The sequence below is a fragment of the Stegodyphus dumicola genome, chromosome X2 (assembly GCF_044657685.1).
Source record: "Stegodyphus dumicola isolate Sdum_Otavi_A_Nest chromosome X2, ASM4465768v1".
Taxonomy (NCBI): domain Eukaryota; kingdom Metazoa; phylum Arthropoda; class Arachnida; order Araneae; family Eresidae; genus Stegodyphus; species Stegodyphus dumicola.
This window is the reverse complement of record NC_140781.1, coordinates 154,974,202-154,993,935: the sequence shown is the minus strand read 5'-3', so window position 1 is coordinate 154,993,935 and position 19,734 is coordinate 154,974,202. Positions and strand designations below refer to the sequence as shown.

The 19,734-nt window shown below is 30.3% G+C and overlaps 1 protein-coding gene across 2 annotated transcripts in view; it reads right to left on the bottom strand.

Moving 5' to 3' along the window:
- Window positions 1-1,257: 1,257 nt before the first annotated feature.
- The window catches only part of LOC118181426 (E3 ubiquitin-protein ligase goliath-like), a 108,195-nt gene continuing 89,718 nt past the window's right edge, over window positions 1,258-19,734 (bottom strand). For both annotated transcript variants that reach the window (XM_085809709.1, XM_035350573.2), the window contains one exon: window positions 1,258-16,370. In XM_085809709.1, coding sequence (XP_085665835.1) covers window positions 15,933-16,370 — 438 coding nt within the window. In that variant the 3' untranslated portion in view covers window positions 1,258-15,932. The remainder of the gene's footprint in view (window positions 16,371-19,734) is intronic.

Below are 19,734 nucleotides of genomic sequence, written 5' to 3'. Positions count from 1 at the left end.
TATTCGCTCCAAATCTGCGAGCCCCGTGCGGGCGTGAAGGAGAAAATAACTTGGCAACTGGTGTCAGAAGAATAAAAAACGCAACAATATAATTGTCAATCCCATCTAATGCAGACTGCGCGCAACCTTAACAGCGATCGCTACATACGGAAAGTTGTGGAGCCAGAGGTCCTTCCCATTCTTCGACGCATTCCAAGCGCTGTATTTCAGCAGCATAATGCCCGTGCACGTTTCTCGGACTGCACAAGCCTTCTTTAGGACACAACAGGTTTTGCTTCTTCCATGGCCTCCTTATTCCCCGAATATGTCGCCTATTGAGCATGTCTGAAATTTCATCGGTCGGCGACTCGCTCGTACAGCTGGTGAGGCACACTCTAAGACTGAACTTTAGCTCAAGTTGAATCCATATGGAATGCCATTCCCTGGGATTACATTCAGAACCTATATGATTCAATGCCTCGACGTGTACAGGCTCTCATCGCTCAGTGTGGTGGATACACAAAATACTGATTTCCGACGTTCGTTTTGTATATTTTTGTCTTGTAAATTTGATCGTTTTATTTGTAACACTATCGGAAATATTTGGAATAAATTTCATTAATTTCCGACAATTCCTTCATGGTGTACTCAACTTCAACCATGAGTTGTACTATAATAAACGATATCACCTAATCTTCATTAATTTTCAAACTGTCGGCTGCCAATGGTGTCATTTAAGAAATGATAAGCAAAAAACAGAATAAAGCGGCAAACAGAATTACCAAGTATTTTATTCCAATTCTGAAACAGAGATCTCCTATTTGAATGCGAGAAATTATAAAAAGAATATTTCCCAGTGGAAACAAGCACCACAGCCCTTCTTGGTTAAACTTTGAAAACCACGCTAGCCCAAACAGCTTCCTGCCTTAGCAAGGTGATTATACATATCGCCGATTTAGTTACTGGCTACAGCGCAGAACCGTGCCAATACATACATAGCAAAATGTCAATAAAGTAATTTAAGATTAGTTAAATTGAATTCTCCAAATTTATATGAAGATGACCAACTAATTGTGCATAGAACTGATAAGAAATTTGGCAAGCGTGTTCCACCCGACCTAAAGATAATTCATTAATAATTGTAAATGTAGTTACCATCAGTGGCTGTAGTAAAAAATGTAGATAAGTAGCTTAAATAACTGATTATACATAATAATAATAAATTATATATGATCAGTGAGATCTGTAGAAGGATTCTTATGCATGGTAAAATCAAAATTATGACATCAACAAAGACATTTTTATTTCATTTAAAACATTTTACTACAGAATCAGGAAGGGTTATAAATCACAGATTTGTTGGGAAATGTATCACAAAAGAGTCAAATATATACACAGACAGACAAACTCTTGATAGTATCTTAACAAACAAATATACAAATTAAACACAGTATGAACGAGGATAAAAAGCTTAGGAACAAAATTTACAACTTAAAAATAATATCACATCGGCATAAAAAAATAATAAAATCACGCAATGAATTTCAAAGCAATGTCAGAAAAGCTTTGCATTTCTACCTTGAAAATACTAATGCATTTCAGAACAAGAAAGTTATTTTTCTGCTTATCGATTTCAATTTCGCTGAGTATTAACATGAGGAAAAGCTTTTACTTTGACAAACATATCCACAAAATTTTAACAAATCTAAACAAATTTATTCATTATTTTCATTCATTCTATTATATTTATACCTTTATATCTCATTTCTATTATTCTATACAGAAGAAAAAATGTATATATGTTAATGAAGAAATAGTATGCATGTTAAGAGAATGAAATAGTTTCTGAGTTTACCCAGACACATACATTACAGTTTTTTTAATATTAAAGTCAAATAAAAATTTAAAAAATTACTGAATGACAATCTTTTTAAAACTTTTCCAATGAACTTACATATTAAAATATTTTAAGGCATTTTTTTTCCATCTTGGAAAGTAACAGAATAAGTTTCACTACCTTATTTTGCACTTAACATACCCTATATTAATTGTGCTTTAGCTATGAAATATAGACTTCAATCAGATTATTTCAGTTTAAATAATTTACATGAAAATTTTATTTATGGTAATAATAAGTAGGAGTTTTACAAACTGATGAAAGCCTACAAACCAAGATTTAAACAGCAGTTTATTTTGCATATGACTTGAAAAATACATTGAAATAGGTAGAAAACCAAGTGTTTGAAATAAAACATATTGTGTTAAGATGCTTCATTATATACAATATAATCTTATGATATGTGATAATTTTAATAGAGTATTAAAAATATAATAGTATTTGTTGCTATAACTGAATAAATATATATATATGGAATTGGAAAGAAATTACATAATTAAGTATCCCTTTTAGCAATTTTCAGATTATAAAACAAACTATTAATTTAACTACCTAAAACAGTGGTTCTCAACCTCTTTTGCCTAATACACTCCTTTCACCATTGTTAGACCATCATTTCCTCCTTTCCAAAACTCGAAAAATACACACACATTTACACATATTTAATGCACACACTCAACCTCTTTTGCTTATACACTCCTTTCACCATTGTTAGACCATCATTTCCCCCTTTTCAAAACTCGAAAAATGCACACACATTTATTTATTTAGATTATTTTTAATGTGTTTTAAGCTAAACAAGAAAAAGTATGCAAAATATTGATAAATGCTAAAATTTGAACAAAAGTAGTTTTTTTATATTCTTAAACTAAAACTAAATATTTAATAGCTAATTAAAAGGCTGATAGCATTTCCCCCTGAAACTATGAAATTCTCCCCTGGTTGAGAACTCCTGATCTAAGCACACATACACAGACATTCTATGATCAAGTAGTTAAATGAATAGTTTGCTACACATGCGAAATTAATTTTCACATACGGTATGCAAAGAGTTTGTAATCACTAATTATAGATATATTACATTTAAAGTATGGAGCAGTTTAATTGTCTCTTTAAAAAGAGAGACAGACATTTTTAATACCACTTAACAATGCAGCAGTTAGCAGTTTTATAAGCTACTTAACAAGAAACTTCACTAACCTTTTTCTCACAATACAAAATTTAAGAAAACGTAAGAAATGAAAGTCTCATTTAATGCAACAATTTACATTAAGTCCGCTGTAAGTTAGTTTTGACATACAGATCTTTAAAATTATTGAAAATATAAAAGTTTTAACAAATGCTATTTTATCATAATTATGATTCACATAAAAATAACTGAAGAAATAGTACCCTTTGAACAGTAATCTTTTATATGTAATAATTTTAAGCTTTATTCAAGAATGATTCTTGAATACAGCATTACTGTTTTTAAATAGTTAAAAGAAGATGGTTAGTCAGTATTTCATCATAACTTATGAATCTATAAATAAACAATAAAATTCAACGAGATCAAATTTCCTTTCAATTTATGGCTATTATTAATACTAAAAATATGTATATTGTAAAATGCTATATTACATGACATGCACTTTTTTCAGTATGCTGAAGCTTTGTATGTGTGCGAAGTTATAGTCAGTCACTCAAAAGCAGCAATAAATAAAGCTTTATGTTAATTATATTTAAAAACTCTCCAGGCATTTAAGTGCGACAAAAATAATTTTCCTTACATTAACAGCTGCGATGTAACGTATACATGGTAATGAATACGAAAGTTTGCTTTATCAGTCAAATACATTCTCTTAGATTTTGTGTCAGCATATCAACATCAATAAATTTGCTTTGCAAACAAAATTCTACTCGATTTCCCTGATTAATAAAAAGATTATAACAAATATTAGGCACACTGAAGGCAGCATTTTGGCAAAAATATGGCATTAAAATAAATAAAATAAGTTTAAATGAACAAACATACTAATGAAAAAAATGAGATTAACATGCAAAGAAGAAATTAATAATTTGAATAATTCAACATTTCAGAATTGAAGAACAGCAGGTAAGTAAAATATATACAAGTTCTAAATGGAAACTGAAGTAAAAAAAAAAAAAAAAAAAAAAATCACAATTAACTGATGTGACTGACAGCATTAAAAATAATTTCATTCAAAATACATAACTTTGACTAGTATATGTAAAGTATGAGACAAAGTTACATGACATTTTAAAAACTTGCAAAATATTATAATAATGGATGAACATGAGAATAAATAAGAAAATAGTACTCTTAAGCAAAAAATGATGTTTTAGAACATTCAATAAATTTATATATATTATTTAATATTTAATTCAACATAAATTACTTAATTTACATGAGAGAGATTGAAATTAATATACTATCATGGTTTTGTAAAAGCAGAAAAATGAAACATTGTCGATTTAAAAAAATTATCAATATTTCACAGAAAAGTGTCATTCTGTACTGAAGTTATGGCAACTTTCAGCAGTGTAGTCATGAAAAACTGCTGTTCACATAGGTAAACAGTATTGGATAAGATGTGCCATGGAGTTCAGGTCAGAAAAATGCGAAATCCAACAACGTAAGTAATAAAATTTCAATACTTTTTTTGCTTAAGTCATTGTTTTGTGTGTGATCAAACAATGCAATAATAGCGATGGAGGTTCAAGTGCCCGTAATGTCTCCAAATTCCATGAATTTAATTTTCTTGCAACTCTATACCACTGTAAAGCTTTTTTTACATATAAAAAATTTCTGAATGACATTCCAGTTTTCTCATGCATAAATAATGTTATGCAGTTTTAAACCTATTTGTGTATGGATTTATTTTTAACAAAACAGCTAAATCTCTCGTATTTTTAAATCTATAAAAATAATAAAACACTATAATCTTCTAGTCTGTGGTTTTACAAAAATTATCTAGTCTCTGAATTCCATGAATTTAATTTTCTTGTAACTCAGTACCATGTGATACTTTCTCAACTTTCTTTTCTTTAAATGTCAACAGTTTGTTGTTGACATTTAAACAGTTTGTTGTTTCTTTTCTTTAAATGTCAACAGTATCAAATGTTTCTGAATGGCATTTTTCTTCCTTCACCATTAAATGACATTATGAAGTTTTAAATTAATTCACATAAGGTTATTTTTTCACAAAATAATCAAATCTCTCCTAATCTTTTAAATTTACAAAATAATTCTTAACGATTCTTGAGAAGTTCCCCAAAATAAAGTGGAACTAGGAAAATTGTCAAGGTAACAAACAGTAACACTTTTCTCAACAAAATCTTCCTAAGATGACCCCTTGTAAAAGTGACCAGCAATTCTGAAAATATAATTAAATAATGGCATTTAGCAATAGCGACAGTCATATTGTCTAAGACTACCATGCAAGCGAAAGTTCAAAAGCATTTGGAATCAAATGTGGTCATCTTAGGCAGCTTCCCTTTCAATATTTGCTGTAATTTTCTTCATATTTACCCATAAAATTGTCAGGTGTTTCATAATTATGCCCTATACTATATTTCATCCACACATTTTCCATTCATAATAAGATGAATGGAAAGTTAAAGTGAAGGAAATAATTTTAACAGAAACAAATGATAAACTTATAATGTCAACAGTTTCACGAGCACAGTGCTGACAGACTACCTTGTATGTATCAGTTTTTAAAAAATGAGGGGGAAAATCCTAAAATAATTTGGAACAAGATGACTAGACTCCATTCTTTTCTGCCAAATTTCATATAATATACTTATATATTTATTAAAAAACGTATTACAATGATATGTTTCGAACAATTGTTACAAACAACAGTCACACAGGAACCTAAAATGCCATCTAGGCATGGAATATTGCATTTTAAAAATCATACTTCATATTTTCAAAATCTATAACAACAAATCAGCTGGCACATAATTACACGTGAATATCATTTACTGCTAGATATTGTGAGTGAATCCAATACGGTTAACTATTTTTCCCCTTCAAAAACTGTTAAGTGAACTAAAGCAGTATATACAAACTTTAACAAGAAAAGGCAAATCTTACAGATATGCAAGTAAAGAAGAAACTAAAATTCTCAAAACTGCTCTGAATGTAATCTACTTTCAAATATTAAAAAATTTTTGATACAAATACAGATAACTTAGAAAATGTGTTTTGCAAAGAGTACATAAAATTTTAATAATAATAATAATTTAGGTAGCTTAAAAATAAAAATCTTACTGAAAAATTACTATTTCGATTGCTATATCAAAAGTTTCTCTAAATTCCATATACAATTAAAAACAGAATGCAGATGAAATAAAAACATCATCTCTTATTTTTTTCTTACTGAAGATATTAGTAAACAGAATGCAAATTAAAAAGAAACTATAATATCCACAAGTGTATACAAAAACTATTTACCACATGCATTTAAGTACATCACAGTAATTACTTCATAACTTTGGAAAGCTAAAAAAAATTTAATTTTATAAAAAATAAATAGGTGATAATCACCTGATAATTTCATTTTTAGAATTTTAAAAGGATATGTATATAAATTAATATTATTTATAATTTGTAGAAAGCATCTTTTAAGTAAGAGATTTTGAAGCAAAAAAAATAACATATTTCATCTGAGGCAATTTTCTGCATTTTTAAAATTACCATCAACAGTAAAGTGTACCACAATAATCTTGCACATAAACATGCTTAAAGCTACTTGATTTGAGCAAAGTCATAAATTTTAGGTTTTCTTTTTAAATTACTAGTCAGTTTATTACATTTTCAGATAATTGGCCATATTGTATTCATTTAATAAAGCTAAGAAATTTATGATTAAATGTAGTTAAGCACTTAAAAATTATAAGGAATCACAGAAACAGTTGCATAACTGTTTATGAAGACAATAAATGACAGTTTCTCTTAGTTCTTCATTCAAGCACTTGCATTTCTCAAAATATGAAACATAATTATAGAAAAGAGATATTTCAAGAAATGTTTCATGCATTATTAAGAAAACTAAAGAGAGAAAATGCAATTAATCAAAGCAAGAAAATAGTCTAACTCAGTTATCCTTTGTTCAATCAACTACGGGTTTTCATTACACAAATAAATATTCTTAGCTTAAGTTCATAAAAAGAGATTTAACTGTAGACGAAAAGTGGGAATTAACATTTCTAGTGGAAATTAGGGAAGTGTGCAAATGTGAAGCACATTTTTTTTTTAATTGTGTGTTCTTTTTGTTACAAAAATTTCAGTATTTACATATCCCCTTACACGGATGATTATTTGCTGTGTAATAGTTTGAACTCGTTTTAGCATCACTTGTGCATTTATGATTTACTGCCTTTTACTTCCAATAATATGCACCTGGATTTTTATTCTCATTTTCACTGAAGGCTTATATAGAAGTGTTTTAATTGACTTTTAATCCTCATATACAACTTTTTCACTGTTAACTCCTAGGAATCTTTGTGGCTATAAAGATTCCAATAATTAAATTTATTTTATTATCTCACAATGTTGTTGAATTGCACCAAAACATACAGTATACTTATCTGAAACTTTGCTGTACATTCTAATGTACTGCTTTTTACTATGAATGCAAGAGTGTGTATGGACATCTACTTTTGTCTGTTGTTTTGTTCTCAGTTTCTGAATGGACATCTACTTTTGTCTGTTCCCCCCCCCAAAGAATGTATGGAGATCTACTTTTGCCTGCTGTTGCTTTTTTGTTGTTGTTGTAGTGGCTTATGTGGAAGTAGGCATATTGTCTTGTATAACATGTCAGTTTTTCCCCCCTTAAAGTTAGACTTGAAATTGTTATCAAATCGGATTCCTTTCCATTTTTCTTTCTTTGGCTTTGCTTGTGCTTTCAACTAGTTCAAGCACACTTACAATATTCAAAGTGCCACATTCCTGATCACAGGTTCTTTTAGCTTCTCTTTTCCTTCTGATAAGAAACAAATGGTCAGGAATGGTCAATTATTGAAGCAAAGCATCCCATTTCTGAATTTCTTTTACACTCATGTTAGATTAGTATTTTCAACACCCACTATGCATATTCCATATTTACAACAGCAAACTAGATATATTATTGTTAGGTGATAGGGGCCATGAACTTCATTATTTAACACATTGTTCATTGTACATTAGAATACATTGATGGTTAGGTTGTAGAGACATTAGGATAATTGGAAGCAGGAGAGATGAAAAATGAGCAATGCCTTCGCCGGGAATCGAACCAGACCACCACACCACGAAGGCATGCTAAGAAGGTGGGAGAAATACCTTATATACTCCCCCTTTTAAAGGCGACTGGAGTTTTAGAGGACCCAATCGCAAAATCCTGGGATGTGGAGAATCATCATCCAGCACCCTTTCAGTTTATTAGAGACATTAGGTTAACTGGAAGCAGGAGAGATGAAAAATAAGCCTTCACCGGGAATCGAATCACGGACCTCTGGAATACGCGCCCAGCGTGCAGACCGCCACACCGCGAAAGCACGCTAAGAAGGCGGGAGAAATGCCTTATAAGGTTACTTCATGAACTTCTCCAATTATTCTTATAAGAGTTTTTCCTTTTTTTAAACAACTTTTTTATTGGGCTTTAAAAATTTTTGTGTCAAAAGCTACAAAATTATTTTACTCTCAAATAAAATTACCCTTTTCAATGTGCCCTTTTTTCACACGCAAGTTTCATTTTCACCCTATGGGCCAAATTACTTGGCAGGTACAAGAAATACATCTGTCTACTTGTCTAACTTTTTGGAAACTGATTTTGTACAAGAAGTACATCATTAAATATTTATCATATCTTTGGATAAATGGAGAAAACACTATTGCATATATGCAATTCGTGTAAAAAAGAAACTAAATAACGATATAAATAATTTCCTGAAATATATATATATATATATTGGTAGAATGATAGAATAGTTTGCCAGACTATCATAAAAATGATAATATACACAAATTATATATTCTAAATGCTGCATGTTATGCAATGATTTAATTTTTTTTGATTCATCACAATGATTCATCAATTGGGTGTTACATGAAATGTTTACTTTCAATAAACTGCTCTATCATCTTTATCAGCTGTAATATATTTACATCAGGAGGCACATTCAGCTCTTCAGGATATAATTTAAGCTTCATGATAAGAATAGGCTGCATGAGCGTTTTCGTGGTTTTTCCCATGTGCAACGTGTATACGAGTCAGTTTCCTTTAGAAAGTCCTCCGCAAAGGCATCCCACTCTTTAGGCAGATGGCCCTCGAGGCTTTGCCATAATCACACACACACACACACATGCACTCGCAGACGCCGAAGCAACTCAAAAGCATTATATTTAAATCAGAAGCATATTAATATATTTTCAAGTGATGGCTGACCTTTGGTGATATGTAGTTATTACACTTTATATGAATTTAACATTAACCACTTGCGCTAAAAAGACGTACCACGCACGTCGAGATGCTTTTATCTCAAACTGCATGCAAAAATGAAAATAATGTGGCGCACATGTCGCCTAACAGCGAGATTGTTTATTTCTTGAGTTACAGCTCTGGATTGCATTCGCAGATGCGGGCCCACCAGCGGCCGAGTGGTAAAGTCACTGAACACTGGTAGTTCGGTCCGAGGTTCGAATCCCGCGAACGGGCTGGCTACATGGGCGTTTTCGTGGTTTTCCCCATGTGCAATGTGTATACGAGCCAGTTTCCTTTAGAAAGTCCTCCACGAAGGCATCCCACTCTTTAGGTAGATGGCCCTCAAGGCTTTGCCATAATCACACACACACACACACACACATGCACTCGCAGACGCAGAGTGGCGTAAATGAGACACTTTACCTATTTGTTATGTTGTAGCGCATAGCACCGCAACCGTGAAGACCGTCAGAGCACAAGTGGTTAACAGATGAAAATCGGCCATATTCAGTCATATGTTTCGTAATACTTATTCAGATTTGTGCATTTATTAACTATTGTTTAAGTAACATTATAAAAGTGAGGTACTTGAAGCTAACTCCTACAAAAAGCCTTAATTACATCATTTTGATTGTATAGCTTTCTGAAATACCATATCTTATTAAGGTATTAGTATAACAGATGTTTCATTGTAAAAATATTAAGTAATTAAAATTTACAATTTGTTTATTTGCACACAGCTCTGCTTAATGTGCAAAATATGCCATTTTCTGTTTATACCATCTACAAGTGACACTGACAAGATGATTATAAATAAAGCTTCCAATTCAGAATCTTTTACTGTCTGTTCTAGCAAATATGTAATAATGAAATCTGACACCATGGGGACAGAGAAACCCTATAAAGTTAGAAGTTAAAATTTTCACTTCTAACAGAAGCTTTAATTCACAACTTTTATTGTATACAGAAAATATTCTCATTTTGTGAAAATTAGAAAGCATTCTTCTGTATAAAAAATGAAACAGTGGTACCAGAATATTATTTACTGTTGACAAGCATGCCTTTAAAGAAGAAAGAACAAATAAAAAACAAAGTTTTATGAGTAACTTTAGAGCACAGCATCACTATAAAGGACTGCAAAAAGGGTCCATGGTAAGACACGGATTAAGAAGGATAATGAAGAAATTTAGAAACTGAAGACTTAGTGAGCATCCAGCGAAAAGATGGCAGCCCATTACTGAGGAAATGGCTACTGCCACAATTTACAGTTCCCTATTCTTAGTACACAGTCACAAATGCTTAAGCAATGGCATTCTCTAGTTATAGAGTGACAGATGTTGCCATCCACTTTGCAATGGGACCCCTATAAAATCTGCATGGTGCAAGAGTCACAAGATACCTCTCCTCAGAATGGTTGTTGACAAATATGGTCCTAGAATATTCTATGGATGGGTGAGGCTTATTTTATCCTACATAAAGCATTAAACTTTAAGAATTGTCATATGTAGTACATGAAAACTCAATGCATTTTGTATTCTATAATTATGTGACAATGCTGTATGGAGTTATTGTTAATTATGTTCAGGATCAACATTTCTTTGAAGAGCTAACACCTAAAAGTCCAGAAAAGTAAGCCATTACAAGTGTACATTATTGTCAATTATTTTCCCAGAATGTGATTCCAGACTTGATTTAAAGTTTAATGTTAGCATTTTTCAAGAAAGATAGAAATGCATATTATGCTGACCAACAAGTAAATGTATTGGCTTCTACCAATGTTGGCAATGCTCATGTGATTTCAACAAGTTTTCCAGAAGCTTGGCATCCTCATTTTCAGACTTAAACAATTTTGTGTAAATATTAACTTAAACATATTTTGTTTTCAGGCTATGAAGATTCCTAAAAACCACATTAAGCAAGGAATTATTCAGATCAAATATTCAGATTCAGCCCAAGAAAAAAGCCAGTATAATGCTGCATGTCTCAGATGACTCATGGAATCTCTTCATATGATGACTAATCATGCTGTCTTACATTTCCAACATATCGTAGATGTAAAAGGAGTGTATATTGACAGTTTCTATTTTGAAAAAATTTCTTTTGAAAAGTGTAATATAGGGGCAAGCAATTTTTATGAGCCCAAAGCGGCATTAGCCCAGAAGGGTTATTAGTCTTCAAACCAGCATTTTGCTTTGAATCACTATAAACGGCTTTATCATTTTTCAAATTGTTGCCACCAAATATTATCACCCTGTATTAGACTTAAATTAAATAATGAAGAATCTGCATGAATGTATGGATGTACGTTTCTCGCATTGTGAAAAAACGATACTCGGAGCCATCAAATTTTGAATAATGCAGTTCTATACCCAAATATGGACACCTGGAAGCCCAAATCTTGAATTTCAAATTTGTTTCATAATTTATTTCATATTTTTAAAACTTTAATGGAATTTTTATATTAAGAAACCCAACAATTTCAAAGCGAGCAGTGGCAACACACTGTATGGAACAAATATTTTTATCTAAAGCGCATGACACATTGGAAAATTCAACTATTGGAAATTCTGAAGATATGCTGTTTTTAAATGTTTTTAAGCCCAAATGCTCTTGTAACATATATGAATGTGTAAATAAATAAAAAAAATACACCTTCAGGCGTAATATAAAATCTGAAAACTTTCAGATTTCTTTTTCATATTTTTTATGGCTAAAGTAACCTAGACTTCAAGTTTCATTAAAATTTAATTTCTTTAATTATAATCATAACACATATTCCTAATATCATTGAGGAAAATGTAGAAACTGAACCAGTTTTTCCATTCATTACTTTTTCTGACTCTGTTGCACCTCTTGTGTTACACAGATATCAACCCTTTATCTAGGAAATAGGTGATCACACCTAAAAAGACACTTTAAAATAAAGGATGATGCCCTTATGGTTTACACAGCTACACAATTGAGGTTTAAATCTCAATGAAGAAGAAAAGAAGACCAACAAGTATTATTAACAACATTTGTGGGAGCTAGTCTTTCAATTGTAACAGCTTTTCAGGAAAAGTTAAATGTCTCAACTGCTATAATGGGTCATCACCCTGCTAATATCAGCAAAATTAAAACTTAAGATGTGGTAGTATCATAAGTTTACTGGTGTGCACAAGCTATGATTATCACACATCCTAAATCAATATCCAAGTACAAAAATACACACACGAACTACATACACAATAAAGATGTATCAGAACACTGTGACATATAATGCTGAATTAAATTTTTGCATCACATAATAATCAACAGCAATTTAAAACTACATAGTACAAAAGGCTGACAATTTAAAGGGAAAAAAAATCAGTCTAACTATGGGATATATTTAGTAATTAAGGAACCTTAACATCACCTCCAAAGCAATGATAAGCATTCTCTGTTTATTGCTTGCATGTTTCTAAAACAAGTCTGCAAAACAACTGTAACTTGCATTATGTTTCAAACTTCATCTTTACAACAAAAATCAGTATATCTGTTAACAAAACGGATTTTTTTTTTTTTTTTTTTTTTTTTTTTGAAATAATGACTTGCAGTAGGTGTTGAATATGTAGCCTTGATAATCATAAATTGAAAATCTTGACTTACAGTGCAAGTCACTTTCTGAGTTATTACAGTTCTTTAAAACGAATAGGTTGACAATATAAGATACCAGCACATAATGTACATACAGAAAACTGAGCCTCAATGAAAATGGATATAAAATGTGTTTGCTTTTCATACACTTAAATGTATGTTTCATTTAATTTTTTACAATGAATCATGTTTTAAATAATAATTCTAAAATGTTGTAGAAAATTTCCTGTATAGGAAGCAAACTTTTATTTTTATCATTTTTAATGGACATATTTCCTGAAATATTTACTTTTTTTTTTATTTTGAATGTTCAATTTATAAATAAGCTTATGCTGAACTATTGGAGAGCTTTTGTTGCTAAAATATGAAAAAATATGATAAGCAAAAATTTCATTCTCAAGAAATTAAGAAATGATACATTACACATGAATCTCTTCTTTCCTAATTATATATGAAATCATTAAAAATTAGGCGAAACATATATTAAATTTGTACTGAGGAATTTTTTAAATATAATTCAATATGAATCGGAAATATTAAACCAAATTTGGTAGAAAATTCTATAAATTTTATAAAGATATATATCTGATAAAAAGAATCTTAAAATTACTCAAGTGAGCATATCAAACATTTGGTACTATATCACCTAGTTGTAGAATGAACTTTAAACATTCTTTATTTTTTACACAAAAAGAGCTATAACATAACACATGATTTTAGAGCAAATGCTAGAACATCCCAGAAAGATTCAGATTCTGTATACTTATATCTAAAAGCATTGTTTTTCCACAATTACTCCTTCAGCAGCCTCAGAATACACTTTAAAAATACATCGCACAATAATAAAACAAATAGCAATTGGAATATGCTATTAACTTTCCAATGCCGCATTAAAGAGACCAAATTACACACTAAATATATACTACTAAGAAACATATGAGGCAATCAAAAACAATCACACAATTAGACACATTCAAAGCTGCTAAAAGTTTCTTTTTTCCAACATGATGATGCATCATTCATTTTTACAGGCAGGTGAAAGAATCATGAGAGTCTGCCACTACAGTAGATTAAAAAAAAAAATTAAATGTGAAAACATTTCCTTCATAATAAATTAACCCAGTACAATACTGCTACACAACATGCTGACATGTGAAATTTGAGATAAGAACACTCTGGAACACTCTTCATTACACTCTGGAATTCTCCTGATAATTCATACAGATTGTTTCAAGGAATTTAGTTATCTTTTGTAGAATAAAATTTTCTAACTCTACAGTGTAGAAATATTCATCCTGAAATAATAATGTCAGTCTGTTGCTATGAATGGCTTGGACAAATTAAATTCAAAAACATTTTGTCTTAATAAATTAACCCACTCAAATATAGTTGCACAACATGCTGAAAATGTAACATTTAAGATGAGAGATGTTACCTTCACCATGCAATTCTGTTGATTACTTTTGAGGAATTTGGCCATCTTTTGTGGAATAAAATTTTCTTACACTCTAATGAAGAAATTTTACTGTTGAGATAATCATGTTAGTCTTTGCTATAGTAAGCTTGCATGAAGACAACATGAAAACACTTCCTTCATAATAAATTAACCCAGTAAAATACTGTTGCATAATATGCTAGAAATGCTAAATTTGAGACCGATTATATCTAGAGCCTGGAATTTTCCTGATTAACATTGTCATTATGTTTTGAGAAACTTTATCATCATCTGAGAATAAAATTTTCTTACATTTAAATGCAGAAATTTAAGTTTTTAACATTTATGTCATTAAGATATTATTCATGTCATTTAACATTTATGTCCGTCTGTTACTCCTGTAAGCTTGAACAAATTAAATGTGAAAGTGTATCCTTCATAACAAATTAAATAACTCCAATGCCGCTGAACAACATAATTAAAATGAGAAATTTTGAGATAAGAGGTTTTATGTACACCCGAAAATTATCCTGATTAATTACACAGATTAATATGTTTTGAGGAATTTGGTCATATTTTGGGCAATAAAATTTTATTACACTGAAATGCAGATATTTTAGACTTCATTTTTTCAAAATAATAACTTTCCTGAGTACAGTACTGTCCAATGTCTACTAAAGTAAAATGGATGTCTTGCTATTAAATATGTTACTAAACGTAATGACCTCCAAACAAACATATTTCCTTTTATCTTAAAAAACTGGACATTTTTAGATGCAATAACCCAATATCTTCATATGATACAGTTTTCAAAGAGGCAAAGGAATTTTTATCTAATTTTGTTATATTTAATATTATCTTACTTATTTTGCTTTGATATTTAATATTATCTTACTTATTTTGCTTTGGAAAGTTCTTAAACAATTATTAGACATCACAGATTTTAAAACTTTTATTACTAGATAGCAAGTATAAAAATTTTCAGATTTCTAAATTTTAGATTTAGAAAATTTATTATTCCCATACCTAAAATATTTTGTAAAGTATAATTTTCAAAGGTTGCAAATTAGAAACACGACAAAATTTTATTTTCATATTAATTATCTAATTAATCTTATAATACCTTTTAGAACTGATCCATAAAATACATACCTAAAATTTCATATATGACAAAATTAATAGGATGATATTTAAAACAGAATGCCATAACAAATGTACTACCAACAATCTAGCTTCAGCATCATGTATGTGAACAGTTATGAATCCATCACTATAGACCATATCATAGCATTTTTTAACATTATAATATTACTCAGTGGCTTGAAGACCAGATTATTGCCAGCATGCTCAAAGCTCTCAGTTGAATGCGAGCTAAAAGTAGTTAGTTACACATCCTTCCTTTACTGAAAATAATTATTTTAGAATGTAACAGATAATTTTCATTAGTTAGAATGTAACAGATAACAAGCATATCTCACAAAATAAAGTATCACATTAAAAGGATTATCTCACCATTTTTACTTACACAATATCAATTTTCAAAACTTATGTCACAGACTTCATAGTTTTCTGTGTCTGCTTTATTACTAGAACAGTTATAGTTTAAATGAACAGATTCTTGACTTTGACTTAGTTTTCTATTTGTGAGTTTTTGAGGGAATAGTGAAGTCCATCTTTCTTCACTGCTTTCATAATCTGCCTCTGATGGATCACTAGTATTAACAGCAACATCTGAAACATCAACAGTAGTTGTAACAAATGACTGCTCGACAACTGCAGCATCAGGATCTAACGATGATAGGCTACAAGGTGATGTAGCTCTGTCTTCTCTTCGAGATATAGCAACTCTAACACTTGAACGGCGTCTCTGATTTTGAACTAAAAGAATTTCATGCTCTACTAAGCTATGACGGGGTCTTCTAAACTCTTCATCTTCAATTTCTAACATACTCTCTTGGCTACCAGTATACTAAAAAGAAAAAAATAATAAGAATAAAAACTTCTGCTTATGAATAAGTACATCATAGTCATGCATATTTATGATTTATAGATATATTTACTCGTATATACATATATAAATCACAGTTACATGTATATACATGTTTAAACACCATAAACTGATACTCAGTACACAGCCAAAACAATAAACTTTCATTATTAAGGTTTCATAATATTTTTAACAGAATACTTTCAAATAAAGCAACAGTTAATATCTTTTGTGGGAATTCACAAATAAGCCTGATCATGTGAAGTGAAATATGATGCTATTATCTATTAATTCAGAACAGGAAATAAGCTTCTTCCAAGCTGTTATGGTTACATTCCTTGATAGATGTTTTAATGGGAAGTAATTCAAACTAGAGTATGTCTCATTACCTGTTTGATTATTATAACTACTGCCCTTGAGAGAAGAACAAATTTCTTGAATAACATCTTTACAGGCAAAAATTTATGGTTAGTATGCGTGTTCTTACATGAGCCTGAAACTAAGCAGGAAAGTGCTTCACAATGTGATTGGAATCTTAATTCCAAGATGGTTTAAATACTATTTTAACACAATTATTTTAAATGAAAATTTATTTATAAACAAAATTAACTCACATTAAATGTTTCCAGTGTATTCTCATACTTTCTGTTTGTAGTTTTTATTTGCCAGTTATAATAGGATAAGAGCGTTATACACATAAAAGCATCTTCCTTGCGTTATTCCCAACTACTTTTTACTAACTACAATAAGCATGTTTACTACTTTTTATTAACTAGAACACAATCCCAACTACTTTTTATTAACTAAAATACTGTGCTTTGAAACTTTTATTGTACAATTTTTTCACCACTTTGTTAATTCCTCTATCAGTATCAAAAACATAGAATATTATTAAAGCTTCACTAATGAGAAATGTAGCATACAGTAACATGGATATTTTCTCATAAAATACCTAACCATATTAAGAACATGCATTAAATCAGAGATAGATAGCTAAAACTCTTAATGCTATGTTCATTATTTTAATTTAATAAACATCCACATTTCAGATTTTCAGATTTCAGAGTACAGGGATTTCAAAGATATATTTTACAATTATCCCATCACTTTAAATTGCTGAAAGCATAGCACATAACTGGCCATTATTAGTATGGAATTTTTCAAACTAGCTTGTGAAAGTAGTTTTGGTTTATTCAGTTTCTTCTAGTCTTCTCTCTATTGGCACTCTATGCTAAGGACAGAAGGCCTCCGTAAAAACATATTCATCCATGTAATAACAATATTCTAAGTCATAAACATTGTTTCTACTTCCACGTTTGCCATTCTACTAACAGAATTAAAATTTTCAGCTTTTGCCTCACAAATATAGCATCTCTGTAGGTGAAGTATTAAAGTCTGTCTACAAGAAGCTAAATAATATCCAAACAAGTACCTTCCAATGTCTGTGGCACCTACACCAATCCATCTGCATGGAGAGACATATTGCTGGTGTGGCAGGTCTCAGGCATTTGCACAAAGAGTTATGATCACTGAGCATGATGGGATGGAAAGTTGCAGGCGACTTAATTGGTGATGGTCAATGAAATTTTTCATGCAAATTGCATATCTAAACAGCAATGGCAGCCTCTGATTTTGCTTACGAAATACCATATGCCATGAAATGTTCGGAGTTTTAGTTATTATTTTAACAGACATAATTTACAATGCAGCATTTATTTTGGATCATGATTTTTTTTTACAAATGATGGAATTTTTTTTACACTTTAACATAAGTGATTTGTTCTTGTAAGCTATACAACAATGTATTTCTGTTACCTAATTTGTTAGCATTAAGAAAATCAGCTACAGTACATATTCTTGTTTAAAAGCATTGCTATTTCTTATATTCTGAGAATCCCTAAACAAGAAAAGCATAATTCATTCTGTTTTTGCATTTTATCATATTTCTGATTTCCCACTGTAATGATCTTTCAGCTTTTAGCTGAGCTGAACACTTTTCTCCAGTTTTCCCCCTGAAAATAAGTGTTTTATTATGTGTGTAATTGAGAGAATTCTGTTATAAATTTATTAAATTTTTCCATGCAAGACACAACAATTTTACATTTTTATGTTACATAATTATCATATTTTTTATTAGTTATGAAACAATTAAATACCTTTTCCCTTTTTCATACACTTAAAATGTAAACTATACAGGGTGATTCTAAATTGCTTTTACAAATTAAGCGGGGGGACAGTACCCATCCAGACGAGCAATAATTATCATAAAACATTGGGTTGCATTCCACTCTGAGAGGTAGAAATTAGGAAAGTACAAACGCATTGTAACAGCTTTAAATAATATTAAAATCTTGTAGTTTAAATAATTTAAATAGATGAACATTAAGGTATTTGTGAATGGCAATATTTGAAACCAGACTCGAGTGCCTCGTGCGACTCTCGCACGAAGAATGTAATTTATTTTTAAACGTTAGAATATGTTTTCTCTTTTTTTTTTCATGTCGCCATTTTTTTGAGTGTTAAATAAAAGTTATTGCTGTATTCCATCATTAGAGTTGCTTCATATCACCAAAGAAGCATCACAGTCTTAATTATTTTGCAGACACCGACGAGATCAAATAATCGTGCGTATTTTTATTTTATAAGTTCATCACTGAACATAATATTAGTGATACCAGATTATTACTTCCTGTTCATATAGAATTGCTTTATTTTATTAGTTCATCACTGAACATAATATTAGTAATACCAGATTATTACTTCTTGTTAATATTGAATTGCTTTATTTTATTAGTTCATCACTGAACGCAATATTAGCGATACCAGGTTATTACTTCCTGTTGATATTGAATTGCCTTATTTTATTAGTTCATCACTGAACGTAACATTAGTGATACCAGATTATTACTTCCTGTTGATATTAAATTGCCTTATTTTATTAGTTCATCACTGAACATAATATTACTGATACCAGGTTATTACTTCCTGTTGATATTGAATTGCCTTATTTTATTAGTTCATCACTGAACGAAATATTAGTGATATCAGGTTATTACTTACTCTCGCACGAAGAATGCAATTTATTTTTAAATGTTAGAATATGTTTTCTCTTTTTTTTTTTTTTTTGCATGTCGCCATTTTTTTAGTGTTAAATAAAAGTTATTGCTGTATTCCATCATTGGAGTTGCTTCATATCACCAAAGAAGCATCACAGCATCAAGGAAGAACAAAGGAGATTATCTCCTAAGGACTATCAAGAATTAACCGAATGCAGATTAGAACTCTGAAGAAACAGCATTTTACTCTTAATTGGTACTAGAGAAAGCCAATCAAAGCAAACGGTGTC